This window comes from Microtus oregoni, unplaced genomic scaffold (assembly GCF_018167655.1).
Source record: "Microtus oregoni isolate MIOR12 unplaced genomic scaffold, Mior012 000054F_ref0000373, whole genome shotgun sequence".
NCBI lineage: Eukaryota > Metazoa > Chordata > Mammalia > Rodentia > Cricetidae > Microtus > Microtus oregoni.
This window is the reverse complement of record NW_024543830.1, coordinates 9,611,776-9,631,771: the sequence shown is the minus strand read 5'-3', so window position 1 is coordinate 9,631,771 and position 19,996 is coordinate 9,611,776. Positions and strand designations below refer to the sequence as shown.

Here is a 19,996-nt window from a genome sequence, read left to right as displayed (position 1 = left end):
ATCAATGCCTGGCTGCTTCTGGCCATTGTCTGTGGTCATTTCTCTCTAACACCCCATGATACCTCTGACTTCCCAAGTTGATAACCTATGTGTTCCTAGATTAAAATCTTTACTACTCACCCCTAGTATTTGTTGATGTGTTCATAAATTTATGATTTTTAAATGATAAAACAATATTTCTTAGCCTGGATCTTTTAAACATTAAATGTGATGTTCTTATTGATTCTTTAAGAATTTTACACATGCATACAATTTATTTGATCATATTCACTCCTCCCAATAACTTTGCCCACATCCACTCTCAACTTCTCACCCCTCCCAACTATACATCTTCTTCTTTAAAGAACTTACCTAGTCCAGGATATGTGTTTGCGTGAGTCATTCCCTGGAGTGTTTTCAATCTGCTATGGGCCAAACCTTGAAACAAACAACTGACTCTCTCACCTCCAGAATCCATTAGCTGCCCAGAGCTCCTCAGTTAGGAGTGGGGACTTGTGAGCCCCTTGCCTGCTCTGTGCTGGAATGTTGGCTGGCTTGATTCTGTCTAGGCAACACAACTCTGTGAGTTCATGAATACAGGGTCCTGTCGTGTTCCAGAGATGCTGTCATCCTGTTTCCTCCCTGATTTCTGGCCATTACAGTCTTTGCTTCCCCTCGCCTGCAGTGGTCCGTGAGCCTCATACAGAAGGGGTATGATACAGATGTCCCGTTTGTGAGTGAGGCACATTTTGGTTTTGCTCTAGTTCCGAATTTCTGTGTTAATTACCATACACACACACACACACATACACACCCTTCTGATGAGGTCCGAGAGGTAAAGAGATGCGACTTTAGAAGGCACTTGGATATTATATCCGTTTAGCAGAATAACGGCAGTGGTGTCCCCTTGAGGTCTGTGACCTCCCCAGCCATGGGTTCTTGGCCACATTGGCTTTAAGTCCAATCAGAAACTAGTTGGTTACCATCATAGCATTCATGCCACTATTGCGGCCATGGGCCTCTCTTCCTACACTGGCCATTATTATAGCTCAGAGAGTTCACAGCTGAGTCAAACTATTGATGATTCCCCCACCCCCAACTCCCCAATTGCCTGCACAGCATCTTCTGTACTAGAAAAACTAGCCAGCAGGGAGGATTCTTTGTCAGTGCCTACTTGGTTTTCCCATTCCCTGTGACCAAAGGATGTGATGTCTTAGCAGTAAGGGTCTTACCATCAGCTTCTGCTGGGTACACACACCCAGCAGTGGCCTTTTTATTTGGTAACCCGTGGCTTCTGGGAGGAGCTTGATGCCTTGTGTAGGATGATTTCAATTAAACTCTTTTATATGAATAAACATGTTTGTGAAGTTTATAAAATAATAGTTATCCCCCCCCCACTTAGACTTCCCTTTCCCTCTCCCCTTCCTATTGCCTGTGTCCTACACACCCCCTCCTTTAAGATCCTTCTTCTTCCTCCCCACCAGTGGTCCCTCTCTGATGGGTACTCCAAATGAAACACACAAATCCAAAGATTCACTGCTAGGATCCACAGATGGGTGAGAACGTGGTTTGTTTGGTTACCAGTGATTATGCCGCTGTTTTATCCATGCACTGAAACTACACCTGGCATAAGCTGATGTCCTCATTCCACCACTTTGCTACTGTATACGACTTAAGTTTTTTCAGTTAAATCATAATGTGTGGAACTCACATGGTCCCTGGTGCCTCCTAACTCTGTTGTGCCCTGAGATAGAGTCCTAGTTGCCAGAAAAACCGTGGAAGTATTTAACAGACTCTCGTTGAATGAACAGACCAAGCGCTCCCACTAGCAGCTACCTAGAAGTTTAAAGGAAGAAAGCAATGGGATTAAAGATAGAATAACCATAATAACATGTCATGCCCCGATATTCCTACGCCCTTGCTGTTTAGTTTATCATGAAAACATGTTTCAGAAAGAACTTTTGAGCTGATCTGGCCATAGATAGAGTTCTGGATTTTCTTTACTTAATCAATGAGAAATGTTATCAAAGAATTCTTATTGCTACTCCTCACTGAAGTAAATCCTATAAATGTCACACAGAAGTTTAGATAATGTGGGATTCCGCTGTGGGTGCGTTTGAACTCGTGTGATGTGATACACATTCCTTTTTTATGCCCTCTGCTCTGCAGAGCTACTGAAGGTGAGATTTGGGCTTTGTAAGCCTAGAACTTAGCAGGGGGCGGGGTGCACTGGTATGTAGTAGTGGGTGACGGGCGGGGTGCACTGGTGTGTAGTAGTGGGTACTCTCGTAACACCTTCACTGCAGCTTAGTCTAACAACTGCTAGTCAAGTCGGAGCAGAAAGGCCAGGCCCCTGGGCTTCTCAGGACTTTCCAACCTGAGGGATGACAGGGCATCACAGTGATGGATCACCCAAACAAACTCAAAGGTTAGATTATGTTTTCTGTGTTCAAAGGACAAATATAGAATCTGTTTCGAAAATGTCAGTAAAAATCGCTAAAGTTTAAAAACGTCCCCGTATTAAAAGCTGATTCTAGGGGCTGGGGAGATGGCTCTTCCCGAGGACCCAGTTTCAATTCCCAGCACCCACATTAGCAACTCACAACTGTCTGTAACTCCAGTTCCAGGGAATCTGGCATCCTCACACAGACACACATGTAGACAAAATACCAATGCATATATAATAAAAAATAAATCATAAAAATGAAAAGCTGGCAGTACTTCCGCTTCTGAGAAGGGCGGATAACCGAAGTGTCTTTCTTTTCTGTTTTATATTTCTATGGTTTTTTTACAAATCCCCCTCTCTGCCTTCTCTGCCATCAGGATGACAACTGGGGAGAGACCACCACAGCCATCACGGGCACCTCGGAGCACAGTATATCCCAAGAGGACATCGCCAGGATTAGCAAGGACATGGAGGACAGCGTGGGGCTAGATTGCAAGCGTTATCTGGGCCTTACTGTCGCCGCATTCCTTGGACTGCTCGTGTTCCTCACCCCCATCGCCTTCATCCTGCTGCCCCCAATCCTGTGGAGGGAGGAGCTGAAACCCTGTGGCGCCATCTGCGAGGGACTCCTCATTTCTGTATCGTTCAAACTGCTTATTCTGCTCATTGGAACCTGGGCACTCTTCTTCCGCAAGCAGAGAGCAGATGTGCCGCGGGTATTTGTGTTCCGAGCCCTTTTGTTGGTCCTCATCTTTCTGTTTGTGGTTTCTTACTGGCTTTTTTACGGGGTTCGCATCTTGGACTCTAGGGACCAGAATTACAAGGACATCGTGCAATATGCAGTCTCCCTTGTGGACGCGCTGCTTTTTATCCACTACCTTGCCATCGTGCTACTGGAGCTGCGGCAGCTACAACCTATGTTCACACTGCAGGTGGTCCGCTCTACCGATGGAGAGTCCCGCTTCTACAGCTTGGGACACCTGAGGTAAGGGGCGTGCACACCGAGCAAAAAGGATGACCTATAACTAGAAGACAGCAGGTCCTCGGCCGGCCGGGCTGAGATGCAGTCCTAGATATAAACGCTACAACTGGGGCCGGACTCTCTGGCTCTAGTAGGGGCTGTGTGAGGTCAGGGGTCTCCATGCCTTCACACTGGGGCTCTTGACTGTGTTCAGAGTTTTATCTGACTCATTCCCTACCTCTGGCAGTTTCCGGAGTAGCAGAGAAAAGATAGGCATAGTGACAACTACCTACCTTGCCGGAAAACTTGGCTTATGGATGATAGATAAGGTGACTATTCCATTTTGTCCAAAATGATGCTTCAGGTACTTGCTATACCCAAGTTTTGGAATCATCCTAGCTGTCCACTGGCAGATGAATGAGTAAAAAAAAATGTGGTGTGTGTGTGTGTGTGTGTGTGTGTGTGTGTGTGTTAGAATTTTATTTAGTTATAAAGAATGAAATTATGTCATTGGCAGGAGAATTGACAGAATCGGGGGTGATTGTGTTAAGCAAAAGTAAGCTAGACCTACAAAATAGGTAATTCCAAGGGTGGGAATGGTTTGGTTTTTGTTTGTTTGTTTTTATAAAGGAAAGTAAGCACTCTATGCTGGTTATCACTGTGGAACCTTGTGATATTATTAATCCCAGTGTTTTGGACGCAGAACTGGGGATAGAGGGTGTAAGTAATTTGCACAACATAGCATGTCCGCCTTATTTGGATTCCTCTCATGTCCTGGGGCTGAATTGGTGATCCAGTTATGACATCTTTCCTTCCCTGTAGCAGCTTACTCTTCTGTTTGTTTCCTTCCGTAAATTGTGAGATCTCTGAGACCACAAGCCGTGTCTTACTCCTTCTGGCACCCTTGTTGCCTGGCATGGAGCATGGTACACAGTTGGCAGTCCTGTGGTCCTTGGGTGAGTGATCCAGTGTGGCGGTTTAAATGAGAATGAGCCCTATAAATGCCCATATATTCAAATGCTTGGTCCTCAGTTGGTAAAACTGTTTGGGAAGGATTAGGAGGTGTAGCCTTGTTAGAGCAGGTATGTGGCTTGGAGGTTTCAAAACCCACGGCATTTCCAACCGTCTGTCTCTTCTCTCTGCCACTGCCTGAGGGAGACGTGAGCTCGGAGCTGCATGCTCCCTGCTATGATGATCATGGACTCTCACCCTCTGGAACTGTGAACCCCCAAATTGAATGCTTTCTTTTATACATTTCCTTGGTCATGGTGTCTCTTCACAGTCATAGAAAAATAACTAAGTCACCTACCTTGGATATCTGGCTTTAAAGTTTCACTGGCCTGAGCAGTAAATGTTGATACATGTCACATGGCAAGCAGCCAGGACCGGTGAAGACACTTTGGTGGCTGCCAGACTGGCTTTGTCATTGTTTTGGCTACCCACAGAGGTGGCCCTGCCCCAGTTTGGAGTCAGATCCCACTGTCCAATCATTGTCACATTGGCATGTACTCGCATCCATATCTCTGGCTCAGCTCATACTGCCTGAGGACTAACTGGTTTAGTGTTCAAGGCTGCAGCCACCATGATTGATTCTCAGAGGAGTTTCTGTTTGGATGAGTGAGCCGTGCAGTGTACGTTGGTGTTTCAAATCCTCCAAGGGAGCAAGTAAAGCTCCGGATGCAAATAAATCAGTAGGGCACTGGAACCTTAGAGAGCTTTCTTCTCTTTGTACTCGAGAGGGACCCCCATGATTATTCCTTACAGAACCCAAGCCCAGAGTTTCCTGCAGCTCCCAGGCACTTGGAAAGAGGCTAACATATGGCTTTTAAGTGGGCAGTTGCTGTGCCAGGCCTAAAGATAGGGGACTGGGGCACAGGAGAACAGGGGGTTTCCAACAGGGCAGCTACAAAGCCTATTGGGAAACAGTCTGTCTCTGAGGCGAATTTTGCCAAAGTCATCACTGTGCGGAGAAACTTGTGGTCCTGGAGCTGGGGAGCAGCATTCGGGAGTGTGGCAGCCGTAGGCTGTGAATGAGACCAGATACAGCTTTGCGTCTCGGCCTTCCTTCTGATTACTGTAATTCCCAATTGCACAGGGAAGGGTGAACTCTTCCTCACCGTAGGCCAGAGAGCTGAAGCAGGGTTGGTCCCTCCCCCTGGCACGGTGCTGGTCTTATCGCCTGCGCCTGCTGATCCATGGGCTAAATCCAGTCCAAACCCAGCAGTGGCTGGAACAATCACTGGGCCAGAAATATAACTTCTGAGCCCTTTTGTGAATTTTCAAGACAGGAGGGAAGCGGGGTGCAGGATGGACAAAGCAAGCTCCATACATCAGAATAGTCAGAATAGCAGGTTTTCACCAGACCCAACCGAACCCCAGGCCCTTCCGTTTTCCCTTTATGCAAAGCCTTTGCTGTGCAGTGACCTATTGCGCTTGTGGCCGAGCAATGGGGAGCTCTTTCTTCCCTGTTCAAAGGTGGTTTTCCTGAATGGGCTGAGCTATTTTTGAGAGTGTTCAAAAGAATGCCTCCTCCTCAGGTTCATAAAGGAAATGGTCTTGTTAGCGCTGGTAAAAGGCCCCGGCTGTGGCTTCCCTCGTGGGCAGGGATCGTTTGGGGTTTATTTGAAAACCTTCCGAAATGGGAGAGATCATTGTTGCGGGATGTGAAGTTCCAGAAATAGATGTAAAATGTGAACTAACCTTTAACTAATGCCTCGGGAGCTACTAAGGCTTTTCATGCTTGCTTAATTTACCTCACCTCTGGGGGTCAGAGCTGGTGGGACTGGCATACAGCTTTTCCCACTGAGGGCAGGTTAAGGGACCTGTTTATGGTCACTGGCAGGCAGCACGACCTATGTTCTCTGTGGCACCTGAGGTGGGTGTGGAGGTCAATGTCAGCTGCTCGTACACATTCCACTGGTCACTTCTTTGGCCCAGTTCTCACAGTGATTTGATAAATTTTCTTTAACTTTATTAGAAATGTATTTTTTAAAAGCTGACTTATGAGGGGAGTAACACAGAAGAATATGGGAGACAGGTTTTAAAATGACCGTTACTAACTTCAGTATTTTCTGTGTCTTAATCTTTAAAGCAAAACTCCATAAATATTGGAGCAGGCACTGATGTAGTTGACAGCAAGTAGCTACCTAGCTGTCTGTTTGCCATCAGATGCCTTCTCACCTTTGAATGCAAAACTCAGTTTTTAGGACAATCCTGTGGGGGAGGCACTGTCTTCTTCACCGGCAGATGAGGAAGTGGAGGCACGGAGGCGTTTGCCATTGTGAGAGACAACATTTGAGCCCCGACGGTGTTGTTTCAGAATGGCCTTAACCACTCCTGGTACTGGCCCTAGACGGAGGTTTTGTGCTCACGTTCATGGTCCTGCTGTAAGTGCAAGCACCCTGTGTGAGCTTGTGTACGCCTGGCAGGTGTTAGCTGATGCCGTGGGTGCTGCTGTATTCGTCCGGCTCTTTGGAGCGGAGTGGAGAGGATGCAGATGTCAGGCTGGCTTTTTCTCTCTGGTCCGTTGGCTCCACCAGTCCTTTAATTTACCAGGTGACAAAGGCTGGGCCTTGGGGCTGCCGCAGTGTGTTTGAGGCTCTGGTTGGACCCCTTTTTTACCTTCTCTACTTTACCTGCTTCAAGGATGCCTTTGCCCTGGTTGCATAAAGCAACCATCATTTTATTTCTAACAGTTCTGCAGCGTGGGATGGACTCAGCTGGGTGGTTCTCCCGTAGATCTTGCCTGGGTCCCTTTGCAATTATGCACACATATGAGCCAGCATGGCTGTGCCTTGCTTTCTTTCTGTATATCCCGAGACACTCTCCATCTCCTCATGGACTCTTTATTGCTTCTGCGTTAGTATCTAGATATCCATGGCAGCTCAAGGATTCAAAAGATATCCAAATAGTTCTCAGGCACTGAGCCCGGCATCGCTTCTGGTGTGTTCTTCCTTGGTGAAAGCAAGCCCAGATATAAAGAGTTTGTGTTGGCCCGGTTTGAGCATGTTGTCAGTCATGGTGGGGTAGTCATGGCTACAGGAGCTTGAGGTGAGTGCTCCCATGGTATCTACAGTCAGGAGGCAGAGAGAGATGGATGCTGGTGCTCAGCTCACTTTCTCCTTCTTCAGCCCAGGACACCAGCCCTTGGTGAACCCAATCTACTTCCTCTCCCATAGCCCTGCTCAGAGGCCAACAGTCTAAATAATCTCTTCCAGGTTTATCTCCTAGGATCTCCTGGATCCTGTCAACACCTACCACCCCAGGCTCCTCGTTCCCAGTCTGCTAGACTTTATTTTGCATATAGCTCTGACATTAATTTCTCTATGTTAAAGGACTAGAAGTAGGTTACAAGTGGGGACAAAGTGCTTCTTTGGGGTGCTGCACAAATATGAATACCTTGTTGATAATCATTGTCAGGAAGAGAGAAAAGGAACGCACGGATGTCCATGCAACTCCCAGCAAGCACCCTGTAGCTTTTAACTGTCTTTTTCAGTGCTTCATTCACTAAGACTATGAGTACCTTATAAATTGCCAGTGAACATGAACCTCTTCATCACAGGGCTGGTACCTAACCAGAGAACCTTCTATGCTTTATAAGAAGTGATTCTGGAATCGCTTTCTAAATCATAGCAATATATGAGTATATACAGCTGTTGGATGGCTTTGTTGAAAAGGTGGTTGGTTTTATGTTCCTTCTTCCACACATACAGGGATGCCCTTGCCCCTAATGTGGCAGTATGTGGAGATGGGCTCTAGTGAAATAACCGGCTCATTTGAAGCCATAAGCTAAGAATCTAAATAGGATTAACGTCCTTATGTACAGGGATACCAGAACACCCTATTCTATTTCCACGTGCACACAAACACAAGCCATGTGAGACAGTGAAGACAGCCATCTGAAAGCCAGGACAGGAGCGCTCACAGGAACCGAATTGACTGAAACCTTGATGTTGGCTTCCAGGCCTCAAAACTGTGAGAAAACGATTTATGTCATGTAACTTACCTGGGCTCATCCACGTTATCAAAGGCAAGGCTAAGATGGGATTATTATCAGAACTGGCAATTTTTGACACTAAAACGCAGGAATCTGTGGGGTCAGTTAGCACATTTTGTCCCTAGTGAAACAGGGTTGGTCTTGTCCTCTGGGTGGCTCATCCACTCTCTTCCAGGCTTGAGTAGGGGGCTTTGCTCTCCCTGCAAATTCTATGCTTTCTAGCTAAAACAAGAAAGGGAGAGTCAGGCATTCTGGGAAGGCTTGTGTCCCTGCTCTGGCAGTAAACAAGCAGCCCTTCAGGCTGTAGGTCAGGCTCAGTCATGAAGCTGACACCTGCCTCCCCTCCTACACTAGGGCCCAGCACCAATGGTCTTGAAAGGCTGGTGAGGACCCAGAGCCATCAGCCCTGACACCAGGAGTGTTTTTAAATGCTTACTGCAGTCCTTGGCTCATATTATTACTACCGTGGTTTCATATAGAAATGAGTGTTTTCACTTGTAACTACTTTCCAATAACAATATTTCACCAGTCCCCATGCCCACTCCCTTAAAACACCAACGGCTAAAAATGAATGCAAGCTGAAGACTAGAGGGTACGGGGTCCATGCAGGCTGTGCCGCAGGAGAACTTGGAGGCAGGCTCAGAGCTGCCGTTTGTGGTTTGGTGCTGTGGTGCCTCTTAAAAGTGGCTGTAATGGGAATGTAAGTTTCTGGACACTGTGGTGTTCTGTTTATACAGCTGCTCTCTGGCAGCCGTCACAGCTGGGGTGGCTTGCTGTGCATGGCGTCTGCCCACAGCCTCATGCTGAGGCGAGAGGAATCACCTCTCATAGGGCACAGTGCCCATGGAAGGGAAGCTGGTTTCCACTCCCTTGTCGGGGCGGTGGGAGGGGGGGCAGGGGCTGTGGCAGTTGAGTATGCCTTCCTAAGGGTTATGCTTATATATGCCTTCCTAGGACCCATCCTGGTGTGGAAGGCCTTCATGGGGACCATGTTTGTATGGAGGCCAACTGGTATTTTCCTAAGATCCATGCTAGATCCATGAACTGCCTTCTTGGGACCCATGCTAGTGTAGACAGCCTACTCGGGGGCCATGCTGGCGAGGACAACCTACTTGGGGGCCACGCTGGTGTAGACAGCCTACTTGGGGGCCATGCTGGTGTAGACAGACTACTTGGGGGTCACACTAGTGTAGACAGCTTACTTGGGGGCCACGCTGGCGTAGACAACCTACTTGAGACCCATGGTGGCGTAGAGAACCTTCCCCATGACAGTGTGAGTATAGGCAGCCTTCCTGGGGAACCATGCTGGCTTCCTCAACAGGACGCCACCCCTTTCCCTCAAGGGCTCCTGTGGGTTGGTTCCACACTCCAGCTCCCGCCCATAAATACAGGTGTGATTGTGCTTGTCGGGACACCGCCGAGAAGGGAAGTGGTGCCTGGCGCCTCTGCCCTCTGATTCATTGGATGGCACTCAGCTCCGTTCCAGGTATAGCTTGGCCCTGTCTTGCAGTCACAAGTTCCGTTGGGTAGCTGTTAACTGTTGGAGCCCAGACTTAATGACCTGTGCTCCCATAGTCTTCCTAAAGCTAGGGGTGCCAATTGAGGAAGATGGGACGGGAAGGCCAGCAGAGCCTCTCAGCTGTGTCTGTAGGCCTTCTCAGTACTCTGTCATGGCTGCTTTCAGACACGCTAGGCAGGCCCTGGTCTCTGATCCTGGGGTCTCTGATGTTTTGCCTTTGTGTGATTCACACAGTAATGTGTCAAATTAAGAATAGCTAGTTTCCAGATCGGGACTCTGGCCCAGACGGAACTGACAAACAGGTGACAGTGTGATGGGGTTCTTTTGGTTTTTTGAGACAATGTTTTTCTGTGTAGCTTTGGTGCCTATCCCGGAGCTAGTTCTGGTAAACCAGGCAGGCCTCAAACTCACAGAAATCCACCTGCCTCTGCCTCCTGAGTGCTGGGATTAAAGGTGTGCACCGCCACCACCACCCGGAAATGGTGGGGTTCTATGCTACAGCCTGAGGCAGAGCTACAGACCTCTGGGAAGTTAGTGGCAGGGCTACGGGGCTTTTGTCTATCGGAACAGGGCTCCTGGGTACCAAATGCGAGAGGGCTCCAGTATCCCTGGCTCTGGCTGTGACTCATCGGAGGCTCGAAGGAAAATGTCTATCAGTGCCTTCCCCACACTCGGAGCCCTACATAGGATCATGCGTGATGACCAGGGAGTGTGCACGCCCATGGCAGCTTCGTGTCATTTCTTTCCCGAGATCAGAGCAAGCAGGTCTCTTTCACGCGCCCCTCCCAGTGTGCGCATGCTCTGTGTGTGGCTCCACTCGCGCTACAAAAGTGGCTATCTTTCAGAGTTTCGCTTTCATTATAAACTAACATGGCGACAGTAAAAGCGTGGGGAAGTGCTCAAGGTGTCCCCTACCCTGCACTTTGGAGGCCATGCTGTGGTGACTCAGTTCTATTGGTTCTGTCTTGGTGGTCTAGTCTCGGTACCCCAGGCTTCTCATTGGCTCGCCCTTCCTTCACTAAGGACAAGGATTAGCTGTGAGATTTGCCCTGCTCTGGTAGTCAGTGTGGAGGCCAGCAACGCTTTGCCGCTTGTGATTATTGATTCAAAGCTTCCACCTGCTTGCACTAGAAGACTTGGATCACCTGTGGATCCAGGCAGCGATGGACTGGGATTTCCTGCAGCCTCGCCAGACAGCCAAAGCCACTGATCGGCTTCCCCTTCAAGATAGGTAGTGTGCCTGCCTGGTGGTTAGAAATCGCAGGCAGCCTGGGTCCCAGACATGTGGCACAGGATGCCTTGTCCCAGAAAGCTCACTCTATCTCCTGGATAATAAACAGAAGCCAGTTCCAGTTGTTGCCCCTTCTAGTCTCTTGAGTTTCAAGGTGCCTGCTGCCTGTTATTTGGGAGGGACTTGATCTCAAGCTAGCTTTGCAAATACAGACATCTTAATTAAACAGCAGAGAGGGTCTGGAAATGTAAACACTATTTGTGCCTGGCCAGGGCAGCAGCGGCACTCGGGGGCTAATTCTATTTGCTTCTCCGGGACTCACACAAATAGGGCTGCAAGCTGGCCCCAGCTGTGTCTTGCTAGAGCTCTGGGCTAGTGAGCTGCATGCATGCAGACTGATTCGGCTCTCATATATGTTTGCTGGGGAGAACTGGCCCTTGGCTGAATGGTGGTGCGGGCAGGGGGTGGGGGAGCACTGACGGTTCTGTTCGTTAATTGTCTGGTTGTTGCTGTCAGATACCTAACAAAAGCAAGCCACAGAAGAAAGGCTTTGTTTGGACTCAGGATACAGCCCGGAGTTGTGGAGTTGTGGCAGCAGGATCCTTAGGTGGATATTGCATCCGCTGAGGGAGGTGAAGATCTGCTCAGTTCCTTCCTCCTTTGTGTGCGGCTCTTCCCAGCTCCCTTAACCTAACCTAGATCCTTTCTCACAGCTTTGTCTCCAAAGTGATGCTCAGGTCCTTCCAAGCTTGCTGTCAGTATTAAGCACAGATGTCTTACCCTGGCTGGGAGTTTTTGACAGACAGCAGAATCAACTTGAGCTTGAGATCCTGCGTTTTTTGTGTTGTTGTAAGAAGACCTGAGTGTGAGCCCTTAAATGTAGCCCCTGGAGCAGCCATACCGTAAAGGGTAGGTGACAGGGGATGCGGTCGGCGTTTCTGTTGGTAGTCTTGGTGTCAGTGCTCTCTTCGTTGTCCAAGTGCCTCAGTTTCCCTTCGCGCTTGTGCAGAACGTCAGCTACCAGCTAGCTCACTCCCCTCTTACACTTGACTAGCTTCCCTTCTTTCCTGATTCATCTTCTTACTAGCTTCCTAGGGCTGCAGATCTCCCTTTGGTGTCTCAGACACCTGTGGTCTCCATCTTGGCAGGGTCTCGCTCCTTTTGAAGGCTTTAAAGAGACTCCTTCCTCAGCTGTTCCTGCATCTGGTGCAGTGTGCTGACCGTCCTGGCTCTCCCTGACTTGAGGTGCACCACTCCCACTTCTGCCTCCCTAGATCTTATCAGGCACACCAGGTTGAGTGACCGTGACACCTGCAAAGATGCCACCTCCGGATCAGGTCACACTCCAGGGGTCCAGACAGATGCAGATTTCAGGAAACCATCTGAGAAACTACGTTGGGTTTCTCAGAGCCATCCAGTGGTGAACACTGACCCTGCGGCTCCCACTGCAGATCTTTCTGCTCATACTGTTTCCTCCGCTTGGAGTTTTTGGAGTCCAGTGTCCTCAAAGTGGGACCAGCATTCACCTGTTAAGACTTAGCTTGGGCAGTTAGCCTTGCCTGGTGTGTGGACCTCAGCTAGAACCCCATCCCCTTCCTCTACATATGTGTTTGCTTCCACTCGCGTGAGTCTTTCACGTGTACTCTTTGTTTGGGTGCTTGCCACCGCCTATTGGAAGAATGAAAGTCCTTTTCAAAGTCTGGTCTGTCAGAGGACACGGGCCCAGCTCGCAGCCACACTGGCCCAAGGCAGGCGCCACTTCAATGAACAAGTATGTGGTAGAGAGATGAGAGAGAAGCAGCCTTGTGCACTGGGAAGAGAGGAGGAGCTGGAGACTTGACTGTGGTGAGGAATGGCTTGATGCAAGAGGCCTGCACTGCTGTCTGAGGTCATGGGGATGTCTGGGGCCATGCCGCTGCCAAGGGCCGCATCTGGGTCTGTGGCCCTACTGCACCTAGGGTACCTGGCCAATGTTACTAACAAAGACCATACAGATTTCCTGTCTGGGCTTCAGTCTGAGTATATGTTGATGACTGAGTGCCATGCTGAGCTGGCCTCACCTCTCACCAGCCACTGCACAGTGGTGCCAACAATGTTGTGGGGACAGGAGAATTGGTCCTGCCCCTCTCCTGGGCAGTTCAGGAGAGTTGGCAGGCTGACCAACTCAGCTACCACTCGGGCCCAGATTCAGGGCTTTGAGTTGGCCCGCCCCAATGTTTACCCCTTGCTAGAGCACCTGATGGGAGTGGCCTTGCAGAACCAAAGCTGCAGGATCTCCATGACTCAGGGCAACAGCAGGATAGCCAAGAGGAGTCTTGAGGAGGGGCCAGTATTGACGGTGTAGCAGAAGCCAGAGGCCTTGAGCCAAGCCAATGACCCATTGCAATGAACATTTGCGAGTAAAGCCATTTGGACAGAAGGATATGCGGTGTGGTACACTGACACACACCACAACTTGTTTTCTTTTGTGGGACGCTTACAAGGGTGGAAGTGGATATGAAAGGACTGGGAAACGAGCAGGATTGAGGGGCGTGATGTGAAATTCATAAATTAAAAAAAAAAAGCATGCAAAACAAAGTCTGGCTTGGAGCTTAGTGACTGGACCATCACAGGTGTTCAGGATTTGCAATGGCCGGGATGGAGACAGGGCAGCTGATTATTCATCCCTTTCTGGACGTCAGCGTAGTTGACTCAAGGAATGAGCACATGCCCTAAATGGACATCTTTCCAGATTTTACTATGATGAGAAAGCTGTTTAGTGCTCATCTGTCAGTCAACACACACCCAAGCAATCGGAACAGTGGTCTGGCGCTGATGGGGGGCAGTTGCGTGTAAGGAAGATGTTCACATTTTCTCCTTGTGGAGAAAGCTGTTTTATTGAGCTAGAAGGGTCCAGTTAATATTGGAAAAGGCTAAGACTTAAGAGGGCCTTACCTGTGTCATGCTGTCTCCCCTTGGTCTTAGAGGAGTTGAGGATGTGAGGAAGTTAGCCTAGGTGCCAGTTTTCATTAGCCATTTCTGCCATGTGTACTAGTTTGGTTGCAGAAGGCACAGTCAAGCCAGGGGACAGCAAACGAACAGTAAATAAGGGACCGCGTGTGGAGGTATATATGTATGTATGTATGTATGTATGTATGATCTCATATATGTGCGTGAGTGCATGCTTCTCTAGACTTCAATCCTTCTCTTTCTGCAACCTAGGGGATGGTTTAAAAAGAGATGGTTTATGGCCACAATTGTTCCTCCAAGTATGAGATGTTCTCCGCAGTCAGAGGGACATGTCCCCAGGGAAAGCAATGAGGACAATAACAGAAGTTAGAGATTAGTTCAGCACAGTGGGAGAATGATCTTCTTTTCAGAGGTTGGTTTTGTCTGGGGTGTTATCAAGGGAGTTGTTACATAGATTAGCAAAAATAAACCAGATGAAATCTGATTTCTTTAATTCTTGAATCTCTAGCAGAACAGTGAGTTTACTTCCATTTCTAGAATTCTAGGAGTATGTTGGTCAGTTTTCTATTGCTGAGGCAAAATACCTGAAATGGTTAGTTTTTGAGGAGGAATGACTTATTTGGGGTCAACTCACAATTTCAGGTTTCATTTGTTTGTTTGTTTTGTCTTTGCTCACTTGGCCTCAGGCCGAGCTTTGGGGTGGGGAGCATATAGTCCAGCCAGCTTCTCAACCCATGGCAGCCAGGAAGCAAGAGAGACAGGACGAATCAGCGATCCCAGTGTCCCTTTCAAGAGCACACTCCTAGTGACCTAACTTTCTTCTGTAATCTTCTACCTCCAGGGTTTTGTCCTCACAGTTCCCCAAGCTGGCAACTGAGCCCTGAGGATATAGTCTTTGAAGGGAACATTGAAGACACAAAGCTTAACAAGTCATTCAGTATAAATGGATTTTGAGCCCATGCTTTTATGCCCAGGAGTGGCATGAACCAATCAACCCTATTCCCTATTATAAGATGATTATAACCATTTTCAATAATATGATACTATTTTGTATAAGGCTTTATGGTTTATAAACACATTCACAGGCATGATTTCAGTTCATCTCAATGGCTTCATAAGGTAGTTGTTTTTATCTCTTCATCACAAGCCAAGAGGAAACAGTCTAGAAAGTAACAGAAAGACAAGATCAGATCTGGAATCTCGACTTTCTGCTTAGGAGGCCAGTGTTTTCTCCACCCATGAGTCATGGCTGCCTCCCAATAAGTAGATCATACTGTCAAGAGGCTGCGAGTTGTCAAAGGATGCCGGAACCTTGTGTGCTTGTGGTTCCTCTTCCCAGGGAAAGCTTTTCAGAGGGCTCCACGTTGGCTCATTTTAAAGGCAGCCCTCCTAGGTGGGAGAGATTGGTATGGGTACACACGGGGCAGATCAGCCTCCCCAGCACACACATGGATAGAGAAACTCATGGCAGTATAATTTATGAGGCATGTGCCTTAGACCAGACCGTTTAAATTATATTATCTTATTAAATCTTACTAAGCCTAAACTAAACAGACAAGTCAACGTGGAAAGGCAGAAAGCAAAATCCCCAAGCTCCAATATTTTTCCTGCCCTAAATGTCAGTCAGAGTGAACTTACAGAGAGTCTGAATTCAGCATTTGCCCACCAGCCTTGAAGCTCGGAAGGCGGCTCTCCCTGAAGCCAGCCTTCGCCAGCACCTCAGGGTCTCTCGCTGGAATTTCTAATGTCGCCAGCCTGCCCAATTCATTTCGTTCACTCTCCAGTGACGCACTTCATATCAGCCAGCTTTTGGAGCCCACGTCGCATGGCATAGCCAGGTATTCTGGGTTATTAGTCCCATCCTACTAAAGAAAAAAAAAACAAATGAATGAAATGAATAATTTAAGATGACATGATCTCCCTCTTTCTTTCTCTCCAGAGGTGGGAGTTGTCTGGGGTGTTATCAATAGAATTGTTTCATGGATTGGGATATTGGACTAGATGAATTATGATTTGTTTGATTATTGAACTTTGGGGAGAACAAGGAGATTGCTTTCACTCCTACAATTCTGGGAATATGGTAGAGTTGTGCCCACAGCCTGTGTCCTAGATTTCCTGCTTAAAGATGGCTTGGCCAGCTCGTTGCCTTTTGTCTCTGACAGCGTGATGCCAAGCTCCTCACCAGTCTCATTTCCCTTGCCCCTCTCACTCCCCAGAGATGATCTTGTCTAGGAATCTGGGTTCCTTGAAAGATTTGACTTCCTGCATCTCTCATTCCCCCTTTGCCTTGAATGGTTTTAGGAAATACTTCTTGGCCAGTCCTAAACCTATGGGAATCCTAAGGTTTCATAAATGAACAAGTTGAGCCAACAAGTGTTATGTGTGGAAGAAATAAAGGAGGCCGCCCTTGCCCGTGAGGGACTTCTGCAAGGAGTTGTTAAAGAGCCAGAGATTGCATTGCCTGACTCCGTGTAGCATGGCAACGGTCTGTGTAGCGCTGGGAGTACTCTGAATCTAGGGACAGGCCATGGGGTCTAAAGAATGTGAGCGACTGCCTGAAAGAGGCCAGGCCTGCTCTGGCCCTGTGTGGTCCATCGTTGGAGGATACAGAGAAACCGAGGCAAGGACGGTATCTGAACACTGACATTGGCTGAAAGAATGTTTGCACTGTATGTCCTGGTCTTGCAGGTCTAGCATGACTTAAGCCAGCCTCTAAGCCCCTGAAATGACTTTGATAGCCAACAACAAGGGAGAACGTAGAAAATGACATCAGCCGTAGAGTTCTGAGTATTTCGATCGTTACCATAGCCTGGAGCAGAGCATGGGGACAGGCGGCCTCTAGCTGCTGATTGGACCCAAGTCTTCGGCTGTTATGTATGAAGAAGCACAGCTAAGCCGTGGACACAGAGAATCACCATCCCAGGTCTCGACAAAACCTCAGGCCCGTCGCACCATGGTTTACTCTGTAAAAAGATGAAACACAGTAATGTTGGCGTTTAACCCAAACGGTGACAACCCCCTTTAAAGTTGGGGACACTGGTCATGTATTGTCTTGGTTCTGTGGGAATTCCACTCCCTCGTATTGTTAGATGCCAGACAAACGGTTCTCTGTAGGCGAGAGTGTGCACAGCTCTTGGAGGAGTTTAGAAACTTGGCGTGAGTGTAAGTCAGCTCCTGAACTAGCTTGTCAGTCTGGGCAGCTGGCCAGGACCTTGCCTGGCTCTGAGTCACCCTGGTGCTTCTGTGAGATGACGGGGTGGGAGAAGGAGCGGGACGCCTGCTCTTCTCTTCTGTGATTCTTAGGAGATGTGCTCCTTTGGGCTTGAGAGGACTGAGCCCCTGTGGGAAGCCCCAGGTCTCTGTCCCGGAACACCAGCTGCCTAGGGATTTGCCCCAACATTGGCAGCCAGGGGCCTTGCCTCAGCCTGTCCTAGCCTTGCTGGAAGGTGACAGGGTAGGTGCTCTGCTCGAGCGAGACAAGGACAAAAGCCACTTCTAAAGATGGCATTTGTGGGGCAAAGGCATTGAGCAACAGTACCATTTCCTCAGCGCATGAGCCCATGGCATCCTCTGAGCCCCTGCTTGTAGCCAGGATGAAAATCAAAACTCAGCAGCCACCACAAGAAGCTTTGAAGATGGCACTGGGGAGAACTTCTGACACTGCTTTTAAATTCTTCACTTTTTTTTTAAAAGGATTTATTTATTTACTTATTGATAACACATATGTACCTTCAGAGTTTATGTGCCCCACATGCAAGCAGGAGCCCACAGACACCGGAAGAATATTGGATCTCCTGAAATGTCAGTTACAGGTGCTTTAAACTGCCATATAGGTGCTGAGGGCTGAGCCTGGGGCCTCTACGAAAACAGCCAGTGCTTGATAGCTAAGCCATCTCTCAATCCCTGCATGCAAGTTCTTAACTTTGGATTATGGAAGAATTTTCTGTTATAATCCAGGCACCTAGAGATGCTCTTCTGCTGGTATAGAAGCACAGAATGGACTAGTTTGAACTGGTGTGTCTGTATATAACTGAGACTTATGTTCGTGCTTAGGACCTTCACCTTGCCTTAGGCCCAGAGGTTCTGGGAAATTAGTGTGGGCAGAGGCAGAAGAGCAGCAAGCAGCAGTGTTCAAGGAAGCACGCGTGTAATGGAGGAGGATATACCTTTGGGTCCCGTGCGGGTGAAGGAACCCTTGCCCCTCTCTGGAGAAAGTCACAGAGGAGGGCAGGGCAGAGATGGAAGCCACACTGAACAGAGCTCAGAAATACATGAAAATCTGCGCTGAATCCCTGCCAACCTAGGGCCACCCCTTGGGGAAGTTACTTTTCATCCCACACTGTCTTAGTGCCTGTTCGGGCAGTGCAGTCCAGAGGACAGCACTCTAACTGAGCCTCATCCCGGCCTGGGTTCAGCTCTTAAAGCAGAGTTCCAAAGGGAGTGGCAGGGGCACACAAGAGCTTCAGCTGGTTAGTTAAGGGTTGCACGGTCAGAGTGAAGTGAAGGTCTCTGAGCCACTGTCAGAGCACTGGGATGCCACATCGTCGTCCAGGAATCCAAGGCTGTCCCTGTCCTGGGGTTCTGGCTATTGTACATAATCCTCATAAGCCTGTCATCTTAGAGTGTTGGGAAGAAGACGCAACAGGGCAAGATAAAACAGAACCGTGGTGTTTAGCACTCTGGGGTTGGTGAATGTCTTCAGAAGCTGCAGGCATCAGAACACATAGCGTAGGGTGAAGAGCCAGCATCTAGATTGTCGGTCTGCACCTGGTCCTAGTCGGACTACAGTGCATGCCGTGCCATTGTGTGGCTCATGGGTTTCTGTACCTTTGTTTTCTTGCCTGGAGTGATCTTGAGCATCAGATGAGAAGGGCTAGATGTAGGCCCTTCCTGCATCACTTCTGGGTGATCTCTCTGAAACAGCTCCCAGCATGCACCCTTAGTCCTGGGTGTGGGTCTTATCTCCGGGCTCAAAAATGGCAGCTTGGAGCTATCATCCACTGGATGACCAAGATGGCAAGGGCAGGGGCTCCCAGGATCTTATATGATCAGACGGTCTTATCTGAAGCCTCATTTCAAGCCGACTCTGCCTCATATGGAGGCTGTCACTGTAATCTGTGTTTGAAACCTAGGATTAGTGAGGGCCTCAGAAACTGTGACCTTTCTTTCGTTCACAAGCCCTGTGACCACCTTCACACCTCCTACCTTTGGGTGGGTGGGAGGCTCCTCAGTTTTCTTTTTTCCTTTGTAAACTAAGGACAAGCAGGAAAAGTTCTGTATACGCTAACCCTGGGTCTCAGTTTCAGGTTGTAACTTTTTTCCCTTCCAACCACTGGCTGGATGGGATAAGGGGAATGATGGAGCCCAGAAGAGGGAAGGGAGCCACTTAACAGTGGACCGTGTGAGGAGTGTAGCCAGCGGACTTCCGTGGGAGGTTTCCCTGCCTTGCAGTTACCGACCTGACACGGAGGACTTCTCGTTGTAGACCGGTGGTATTCCGTGACAACCCTGCGTTAATTTTTACCCTCCCTTCACAGCATCCAGAGAGCAGCCTTGGTGGTTCTGGAGAATTACTACAAGGACTTCACCATCTACAACCCCAACCTTCTAACGGCATCCAAATTCCGAGCCGCTAAGCACATGGCTGGCCTGAAAGTCTACAATGTAGATGGTATGTGCTTGAAACTGTGCGTGCGGTGCGAAGGCCACAGTTAGGCGCCTTTGTCACCTAAACTTTGCAGTACATTTGCCTCTTCCCAGGCTCCGCGCTTGCCTTGCGGGCCTTCCCCACTTCAGAACAGTTTCTGTTTTATTTTACTGGTAGACAAACATGTTTTCCAGGGGAATGTCAGTTCACGGTCTACATACATGGCAAGTTCATGCATTTGGGGATTTTGATATTGGAAACTGTAGTT

General features: G+C 48.6%; 1 protein-coding gene across 2 annotated transcripts in view; it reads left to right on the top strand.

Annotated features, from left to right (window-relative positions):
* The window catches only part of Vangl1 (VANGL planar cell polarity protein 1), a 51,322-nt gene that overhangs the window by 18,675 nt on the left and 12,651 nt on the right, over nt 1-19,996 (top strand). For both annotated transcript variants that reach the window (XM_041638213.1, XM_041638212.1), the window contains exons 4-5: nt 2,803-3,410; nt 19,619-19,752. In XM_041638213.1, the coding sequence (XP_041494147.1) occupies nt 2,803-3,410; nt 19,619-19,752 (742 nt within the window). The remainder of the gene's footprint in view (nt 1-2,802; nt 3,411-19,618; nt 19,753-19,996) is intronic.